General features: G+C 36.4%; 1 protein-coding gene and 1 pseudogene across 1 annotated transcript in view; both read left to right on the top strand.

The window, feature by feature from the left end:
- Window positions 1–5,753, top strand: part of LOC102470846 (vomeronasal type-2 receptor 116) — a 23,576-nt gene extending 17,823 nt beyond the window's left edge. Inside the window, exons 4-6 of the mRNA XM_027767686.1 lie at window positions 156–204; window positions 1,457–1,600; window positions 4,807–5,753. Coding sequence (XP_027623487.1) covers window positions 156–204; window positions 1,457–1,600; window positions 4,807–5,753 — 1,140 coding nt within the window. The remainder of the gene's footprint in view (window positions 1–155; window positions 205–1,456; window positions 1,601–4,806) is intronic.
- Window positions 5,754–9,042: 3,289 nt separating this feature from the next.
- LOC102470423 (MAPK-interacting and spindle-stabilizing protein-like) lies at window positions 9,043–9,783 on the top strand (annotated as a pseudogene).
- Window positions 9,784–10,045: the final 262 nt, after the last annotated feature.

The following is a 10,045-nucleotide window of genomic DNA, read 5'->3' as shown; positions in this document are numbered from 1 at the left end:
ACACACACACACACACACTCAGCATGTTTTCCAAGCTGCCTGGTTTGAGAACCACACTACTCAGTTGGCCACAATGAATCCATCTGTCTTAATTTCCATGCCATTTGTAGACTCCAATAAACTGTTGTTTTCTAATAGTCATATTTTTATTCAAGCAGCAGCCCAAGGAATATAATCACCAAGCTGATAAATATTTATATGCAGGTAAACATTGCAATGAGAAAAGTGTGCTCTGAGAAATATATTTTTAAGCAATTTTATCATTCTGCAATCATAGATTGAATTTACACAAGTTTAGATAATATCCCTGGTATACAGAGAATCTATGTAATCTCTTACCTTATGGGACCAGTAACTTATATGTGATTCATTATTGACCAAAATGTCTTATGTATTCAGAAACAACTTGTCATTTGTGGACAGACTCCTTTTATATTTTGCTATGCTGTAAACACAAGTATATGATAGATTGAAATATTGTTCATCTTTTGGTAGATACCATTTACATTTTCTTCTGCCATTTTGCATAACATTCAGTCTTCCACGACTGTTGAACTAAGCATTCCAGAGCATTGGCTCTAATTTTGGGAAATTATTCTAGGCAGAGGTCTATCTAACAAACATGCATTGCACATATATTTTGTTGTTAATGTCTGAAAGCAATGTTTCACCTGAACTCAGAATCCCAGAAGTGAATTAACCACATCCATAATTCATAACACATTCTTATCATTTATTTGTTGGCACATAAGTGTCAAGTAGCAAACTTTTGATATTGTATCTACATACCATATAATTTGATTTTATGTCTAGGACCTAAAAATTTCTACCTAACCAGATATGAAAGCATATGATATTATACTTAGTATACTCAGAAACACAACCTCTCAGAATTTTCTCAGTGTAGAAATCTGCATTGAAATGGTTTTGTATGAAGTGGTTAAATTAAAGAAGAGAATAATCTCAGCAATATTTTGTCATATGTAAAATAAACTAAGTAGGTACCTTGGTAATATTTGGTAAACAGTTTATAAATTAAGAGAAAGGTTCATCATAGTAAGGCCTAATTAAAATTCTAGGTGATATCAGCTGACCTTATGGACTGGTGAATAAGATGGATGGATTTCACATAACTCGGTGTAATTCAAATCACAAACCTAGAAACTTCAGAAACATGTTGAGCACACGTGTGTGCAATGCCCAAAATCCCTAAAGGAGGGAGAGATAAAGAAACAACTGACATGACCAATCTCTATGGAGGCTGTTTCCTCCTCTCTCTACCTCTTTCCATCAAGTGCACATGAAATTTAGCAAAAAACAAGTCTAGGTAATACCAACATGATGGAAATTGGGAGGATAGTAAAGAAAATTCACTAAGTGATGGAGGTTTCTTAGAGATGCAGATAAATGTTGACATCTTTTTAAAATAACTGATCATGTATGTAATTATGACTAGTGATTCTTTTTTCCACTCAGACTCCTGAATCTCTGTGTAGCCATAGCTGTAGTCCAGGATTTCAGAAAATTCCCCAAGAAGGAAGACCTGCTTGCTGCTTCATTTGTGTTTCTTGCACTGAGAGGGACATTTCAAATCTAACAGGTATAAAATATGAATGTACCTTATGAAAAATCTATTCTGTAACAATTTCTCAATGAAAAGAAACCAATGATGTTGTAAATAAACTATTGAGCACCATTATTCTTAATTCACATGTTTACTTACTGTTTTAATATATTTATTTTAATTCACTTATTCTTTTTTTAATTTTATTTTTGGAGAGGTTTTTGCCATAGGGCGCATGCATTCACCAGCCAGACAGAGAGACAGAAAGCAAGAAATCACTCCCCAGGGGGGATGGTCATGCCGCAATTCCTTCTCCTCCATTCTCCTCTCGGGATCTTGAGCATGCACGCACACACGCCCGGCGTGAGTTTTATGCCACTGGGTCCAGGATGCGAACCGTGGTCTACTATGTGGGAGTCCAGCAACATAGCCATTACACTAACTGCTGGTTCCCTTTAATTCATTTATTCTTTTAGGGAGAAATTATTGCTATAGGATGTGGGTGTGTGCACTCGCCAGAGATACAGAAAGAGATAGAAAGAGGGAACCAGCAGTTAGCGTAATGGCTATGTCGCTGGATTCCCACGTAGCCGACTGTGGTTCGCATCCCAGACCCAGTGGCTTAGAACTCACGCAGGGCGCGTGTGCGTGCATGCCCAAGATCCCAAGAGGAGAATGGAGGAGAAAGGATTGCGGCGTGACCATCCCCTCTGGGGGGGGATTTCTTGCTTTCTGTCTCTATGTCTCTCTCTGTCTGGCGAGTGCACGCGCCCTATAGCGAAAAAAACCTCTCTCAAAAAAAAAAAAAAAAAGAGAGAGATAGAAAGTGAGTGAGAAATCACCACTAGGGGGAGGGGGATGACCATGCTACATTCCCTTTTTAATTCTTCTCTTGGGATTTTGGACATGCACACACATGTTGGCATGAATCTCAAGCCACCTAGTCTGAGACTCAAACTGCAGTCAGCCATGTGGGAATCCAGTGCCTTCCATCATGCATCAGCTCTTTTCTGAATGTGTTTATCCTATCAGTCTCAACTCTGAAATTGATTTCAATGGACAACCTTCTTTGTAATCCATTGCTGGGTAAGACACTGTAGATCTTAGATATCATACAAGAACATACTAACCACTACACAGAAAATTGTAGAATCATCAAGGCTAGCCGTTGGTGCTTTCAAATAGCACAGAATATGCCCACATGATAAACACAAGCAAGTACAGATAAATTATTATAAAATATTATAACTTTTCAGTCATGCTCCAAAGATTGTGCAATGTATTAAGTACACAAAATTAACTAATATCAGAATGCTACACTTTCAAATATTACAGTAAGGACAATACATATATTTAAAAACTGAACACACACACGAAAACTGAACACGCAATATTTCAATAAATTTCAAAATATACATATAAAAAAGCTATTATAAAAAGTATAAATTTAAAAATTATATACTGAAATAAAAGTGTGTATTATTAGATATGAGTTGTGAAAATATTTATTAAACTATTCCTTTTACTAAAATATAAAAATAAATGTTAAAATAATTTGAATTTTCCCTTAGTCTTGTGCAGGTCCAGTCATTGTAACATTGTAAATCTTTTTTTTCTTTTGTTTCTTTTGCATTCTGTATGCCATTAAAGCATACAAAATGAATTTCCATTCAGAATACTACTCAGCCATAAATAATTTTGGTTTTAGTTATTAGTAAGATCAGACTACTTCATGTAATAATGAGCCAAGAAAAATATTCCTTATCTCCTATGAAATATTTGCAACACCTAATAAATGCATAAAACAAGAAATAAAAATTTAAAAATATGAGATGTTTGATCTAAACTAAAAATTTACCCATGTTGTGTGTCCCAAGCCTTTCTCTGAAACAGAAGTCAGGAACATCTATAAATAGATATGAACAATTCCAGAAAATAATGTAATAGACTATCACTTTTTATCTTTTTAATAAAATGATATTATTACATCAGAATTACCTAAAAAACTAGTATCTTAAGAAAGAAGTAGCAGGACCAGCAGTTGGCATAATGGCTATGTTGCTGGACTTCCATGTAGTCGACCACATTTCGAGTCCTGGCCCCAGTGGCTTAACCGCACACCAGGCATGTGTATGTGCATGCCCAAGATCCCAAGAGGAAAATGGAGAAGGGATTGAGGCATGGCCATCCCCTTGCTGGTGGGATGTGATTTCTTGCTCTCTGTCTCTCTGTCTTTCTGGTGAGTGCATGTGCCCCATAGCAAAAACCTCTCAAAAAAAAAAAATAGAAAAACTATAATCTCGTTCTTCTTTTCAATTTATTTTAATTTCTTTTATACATTCAACAATATAGGTCACATAACTTGTAAAATGAAGCAACCATCTACTTTTGTAAATAATTTTTTTTGAAAGGTGTTTGCTACAGGGCATGTGTGCTTGCTAGAGAGACAGAGAGACAGGAAGCAAGAAGTCAGCCCCCCAGGGGGGATGGCCATGCTGCAGTCCCATCTCCTCCATTCTCCTCTTGGGATCTTGGGCACGCACCCACATAACGCCCAGTGTGAGTTTAAGGCACAAGGTCGGGGACTCAAACCGCGATCAACTACATGGGAGTTCAGCGACATAGCCATTACGTTAACTGCTGGTCCCAGGAAAATTTAATTGAAACATAGACATGCACATTAATTTTCATCACTACTCTACTACGATCTAACAGTAGAGGTGAGTAGTTGCAGCAAAGACTTTATAATGTACAATGGTAAAAATATTTATTACCTACCACATACAAAAAGGATGAGAAAATCTTGCATTCAGGTGTAAAAAGATGAAAATTTCAAAAATTACACATCATTCTTCTACCAGTTTCTCAAAAAAAAAAAAAAGACAAATATATACAAGCAATGGAACTTCATTCAAAATCCAAATGTTTTAATTCAACAAACTGCTTTCCATATTTACATGGGACAGATATAGATTAAATCTACATCCTTGATTACATGGTTGAACCACAAGATGGATCCTCCAAGATTCTTAAATGCTGAGTTACAGTTTAATAGGTTTGTTTTACCTAAGCTGAAAAAATTCTTCTGAGGTCATTAATGTAGATCCTTAATTTGGTGATTTTTGGCTTTACATCAAAGGGTCTATAGTCAAAATAACATAAAGGTATTCATTTATTTCAACATGACAATGATTTTTTTAAAAATGCTAAACGGGAATACTGGGTCTTGGTTTTTTCACCAGATGCAGAACACTGTTTCCAGTGTGCAGCTCAAGAGTACCCAAATGATGAGAGAACTCACTGCCTTCCCAAGCCTGTGACTTACTTGGATTTCAAGGATGCTTTGGGGTTGTCCATGACCTGCACTGCATTGTGGTTTACCGTGGTAACAGCTGTGGTTTTGGGGGTCTTTGTAAAACACAGAGACACTCCCATAGTCAAGGCCAATAACCAGACTCTCAGTTTCATCCTGCTCATCTCCCTCCTCCTATGCTTTCTCTGCTCCTTGCTCTTCATTGGACATCCTAACACAGTCACCTGTATCCTCCAACAAGTCACATTTGGACTTGTATTTACTGTGGCAGTTTCCACTGTTCTGGCCAAAACCATTATCGTGGTTCTGGCATTCAAGGTCATGAAGCCTGGAAGAACAATGAGGTACTTGCTGCTATCAGGGGCTTCTAACTCTGTCATTCCCATCTGCTTCCTGATTCAACTCATAATCTGTGGCATCTGGCTGGGAACTTCTCCTCCTTTTGTTGACACAGATTCACACTCTGAGCCCAGAAACCTCATCATCATGTGTAACAAGGGCTCATTAATTGCCTTTTACTGTGTCTTGGGATACCTAGGCTTATTGGCTCTAGGGAGTTTCACTTTGGCTTTCCTGGCCAGGAATCTGCCTGACACATTCAATGAAGCCAAGTTCCTCACATTCAGCATGCTGGTGTTCTGCAGTGTCTGGGTCACCTTCCTCCCTGTTTACCAGAGCACCAAGGGGAAGTTCATGGTGGCTGTGGAGGTTTTCTCCATCTTGTCCTCTAGTGCAGGGCTCCTGTGCTGCATCTTTGCCCCTAAGTGCTACATTATCCTAATAAGACCTGATAAAAACTGTTTGAAAGGTTTAAAAAACAAAGGAGGTTCTAGAAGAAACAGGCATCCCAAGGTTTTATTACATAAGTCTGTATAATATTTTTAGAATTTTGAACCAAAAAAAGCATATTGGTTCTATAGTCTAATGCTATTAAGTAGTTGAAAATTATTTACATTTTAATATTCACTTTCTTTTTCTTTTTAAAACAGTAATTACATGAAATTAATTTTAGCACTGCAAATAAGAATGCAATTTTATATTAATGACTATTTCAGACACTAAGGATATTGATTAACTGCTAAATTTTATCTGTTATTCATTACTTATTAGTCATTGTGTTCTCCTACAATCGTTTTACTTTGTTATGGTCAGTAATTAATATTTTACTTCTGTATCTGATATATCAATTTGTGTCTTCTCTGTTTTCTAGGGTCCTATTTAAAGTTTTATTTGTTTGTTGATCTTGTTAAAGAATCAGCTAATGGTTACATTAATGTTCTTTGTGGGTTTTGTATCTTTTAGTTATATTCATTCTAATCTTATTATCTTTGTTGTATTTGTTTTTAGTTTACTTTGTCCCTTTTAATTCCATAATGTGTTAAGTAATATTGATTTGATATATTTTATCATTTTTTAAAAACCTGCAAAACACTTAAATATCTCTATAACAAAGTTCTGCAGCATCTCCAAAATTTTGGCTTGCTATGATTCCAATTTTGATTGTCTCAATATTTTTGTTAGTAGAAAATGTAAAGTAAGAAAATACAGAGTATGTAAAAAGCCTTTTTGTTTAATATAATTACATAAATTATCTTTTAAAAATCATTGACAGTAGTCACTTCATCCATTCTCAGTGGTACAGGTACTATAGGCACTGCTGCACAATTTTGAAAGCCTTGCATCCAGGATCTACCATACATTATTCTGATAAGACCTGATAAAAACTGCCTAAAAGTTTTAAAAATCAAAGGAGGTTCTAGAGGAAACAGGCATCCCAAGGTTTTATTACATAAGTCTGTATCATATTTTTAGAATTTTGAGCCAAAAAAAAATCTTGGTTCTATATTCTAATGCTATTAAGTAGTTGAAAATTATTTACCTTTTAATATTCACTTTCTTTTTAAAACACTAATTACATGAAATTAATCTTGACCCATTTTAACACTGCAAACAGGAATGCTATTTCACATTAATGACTATTTCAGACACTGGATATTGATTAATTGCTAAATTATTTCTGTTATTCTTTACTTATTAGTCATTGTGTTCTCCTACAATCGTTTTACTTTGTTATGGTCAGTAATTAATATTTTACTTCTGTATCTGATATATCAATTTGTGTCTTCTCTGTTTTCTAGGGTCCTATTTAAAGTTTTATTTGTTTGTTGATCTTGTTAAAGAATCAGCTAATGGTTACATTAATGTTCTTTGTGGGTTTTGTATCTTTTAGTTATATTCATTCTAATCTTATTATCTTTGTTGTATTTGTTTTTAGTTTACTTTGTCCCTTTTAATTCCATAATGTGTTAAGTAATATTGATTTGATATATTTTATCATTTTTTAAAAACCTGCAAAACACTTAAATATCTCTATAACAAAGTTCTGCAGCATCTCAAAAATTTTGGCTTGCTATGATTCCAATTTTGATGGTCTCAATATTTTTGTTAGTAGAAAATGTATTTTTAAGCAAATATGGAGTATGTAAAAAGTCTTTTTGCATAATATAATTACATAATTTATCTTTTTAAAATCATTGACAGTAGCCACCTCATCCATTCTCAGTGGTACAGGTACTATAGGCACTGCTGCACAATTCTGAAAGCCTTGCCTCCAGAATCTACCTGAGCTTGGTTGATGTATTCAGAGCCTGACTGGCTACATGACTGGCAGAGAATTGCAGTGAGCTAACTCAATATAATTCCAATCTCTCCATTGTAAAAATATAAATAATTTTAAAAGCAATTGGTACTTAATAGGTACACAGTTGTAATGTATTTTTACATGTTTATTTCCCCTATGGGATCTATTCATCTTTACATAAAGATAATTTTTTAATTTCAATTTTTTTAACATTGAATTACTGTGTATCATTACAGCATATCAAATGACATTTCCCATTATAAATACACTGTGTATTGGTTCAGCCAAAGATATTACCATAGAGATTATAATCTACAGATTTGTTTCCATTTTGTGTCCCTTAAATGTATTGGTTCTTTCTTCTTCCCCTTGATTTTTCCTTCTTACTTTTCACCATTTCCATCCCTGCTTATGCACTGTCACCAGCATCATCATTGCTCTCTAAGCTTTTATACCTTCCAATATTTCAGTTTCAGCCATAGAATGCAGACATTCAGTATATATTGAGTGGGGACATACAATGCCTTCCTTTCATAGTGTAGCTTGCTTCGTTTAGCAGTAAGTCTCCCATAGTCATCCAATTTTTATAAAATGTCAGGGTTTTATTGTTTTATATGACTGGGCAGTATTGTGCAATGTATATGTTCCTTATTTTTTTTTTCAATCAACTCATCTGTTTGTGCACATTTGGGTTGGTTCCATGTCTTAGAACTTGTGAGTAATGCAGCAGTAAACATGGATGTCCAAGAGTTTTTCTGAGTGATCATTTTCCTATTTTTTGAATAGATACCCAAGAGTGGATCATACGGTAGCTATATTTGTAGGTCTTTGAGAAAACTCCATATTTTTCTCCACAGTGACAGTAATGATTTACATTTCCACCAGTGTAGATTTCCCTTTTCACCAGTTTTACCAGCACTTACCATTCCTTACTTTTTAAATCTTAATCATTCTGACTCATGTTAGGTGGAATTTCAACGTGGTTTCAATTTGCATCTCCCTCGTGATAATAGATGTTACATATATTTTTTATTTGTCTTTTGGTCATTCATATGTCTTCCTTAGGAAGTAATCTGTTCATTTTATTTGTCCATCTTTTAATTGGGTAGATCATTTTTTCTTTGGGAGAGGGTAAGCCACTTGAGTTACCTGTATATTCTGGTTATCAGTCCTGTATCTGAGGCACAGATTGCAAATTTACTCTCCAATTTGGAGGATTGTAGATTCACCCTAATTATTGCTTCTTTTGCTGTGAAGAAGCCTTTTAATCTGATGTAATCCCACTTGTCTGTTCTTGGGATTATTGCATGTGGTTTGGGGACCTTAATAAATCTTATGATCAGCAGATGGCATAATGGTTATGTTGCTGGACTCCAACATAGTCAACTGAGGTCCAAGTCCCAGATCCGGTGGCTTAAAACACATGCCAGACGAGTCAGCCTGTGTGGAGCTCTTCAGCACCCAGTTCCTTTGGTCCCATCACTACCTGTAGACCCTGCTGTGGGCTCAGATTTTGCTGGAAAAATGTTTGATGAGTTTTCATTAGCAGACACATTACCAGAACATTCTGCTGCCGAAACCTCTGCTGTGAGCAATACAAAACCTGGCCAACCTCCTCAAGGCTGGCCAGGTTCCAACCCTTGGAATAACCCAAGTGCTCCACCTTCTGTGCCATTTGGACTCCCACCAAGTGCAACACCCTCCAGTGTGCCTTTTGGACCAGCACCAACAGGAATGTATTCATCTGTGCCTCCCACTGGACCACTTCCGGGACTCCCAGTGCCCTCTCCTCCTCTGGATCATCATATCCCCCACCTGGTGGTCCTTATCAAGCCCCAGCTATGCCAGGCCCTGGCCCTGTAGGTCCATATCCTACACAAAATATGCCCTTTCTAGAGCTCCCTCGACCATATGGTGCACCCACAGATCCAGCAGCACCTGGTCCTTTAGGTCCATGTCTTCTGAACCTTGGGCACCAGGAATGGGAGGGCAGTATCCTAACCCTAATATGCTGTATCCATCTCTAGGGCCATATCCTGCTCCTCTTCCTCCCTAAGCACCAGGGGAAGCACCATCTGTTTCATGGGGCACTGTTCCACTGGGAGCCTGGAGGTGACCGGCATCATATCCTGCCCCTGCAGGATCATATGCCACACCAGGACTCTGTCTTCCTCCCATAATCCTTTTCAAGTGCCTTCTGGACCTTCTGGTGCTCCACCAATGTCTGGTGGCCCACATTCTTATTATGAAGTTAACAATGGGTGAAGAGATTACGCTTTGCTTTTTAAAGTACATATACATGCACATGAATGCATATAAAAATGTTGGTCTCACTATCCTTAAAGGGCATTTATGAAAGAACAACTCTTGCGCCTCTCAGAAGATATCTCTTGTAATTGGATGTGTAGCTCATCAGACGGATACAATCAGACAAAAATGTAGAAGTAAATAATGCAGGTATAATTTTTATTTGGTTTTCATGTGAAGTTAAAGTAGTTAAGTGTGTTGAATAACTCGTTAATACCAT

This window comes from Tupaia chinensis, unplaced genomic scaffold, assembly GCF_000334495.1.
Source record: "Tupaia chinensis unplaced genomic scaffold, TupChi_1.0 Scaffold144455_1, whole genome shotgun sequence".
NCBI classification, from domain to species: domain Eukaryota; kingdom Metazoa; phylum Chordata; class Mammalia; order Scandentia; family Tupaiidae; genus Tupaia; species Tupaia belangeri.
The sequence above is the reverse complement of the archived record's forward strand: the minus strand, read 5'-3'. Positions and strand labels throughout refer to the sequence as shown.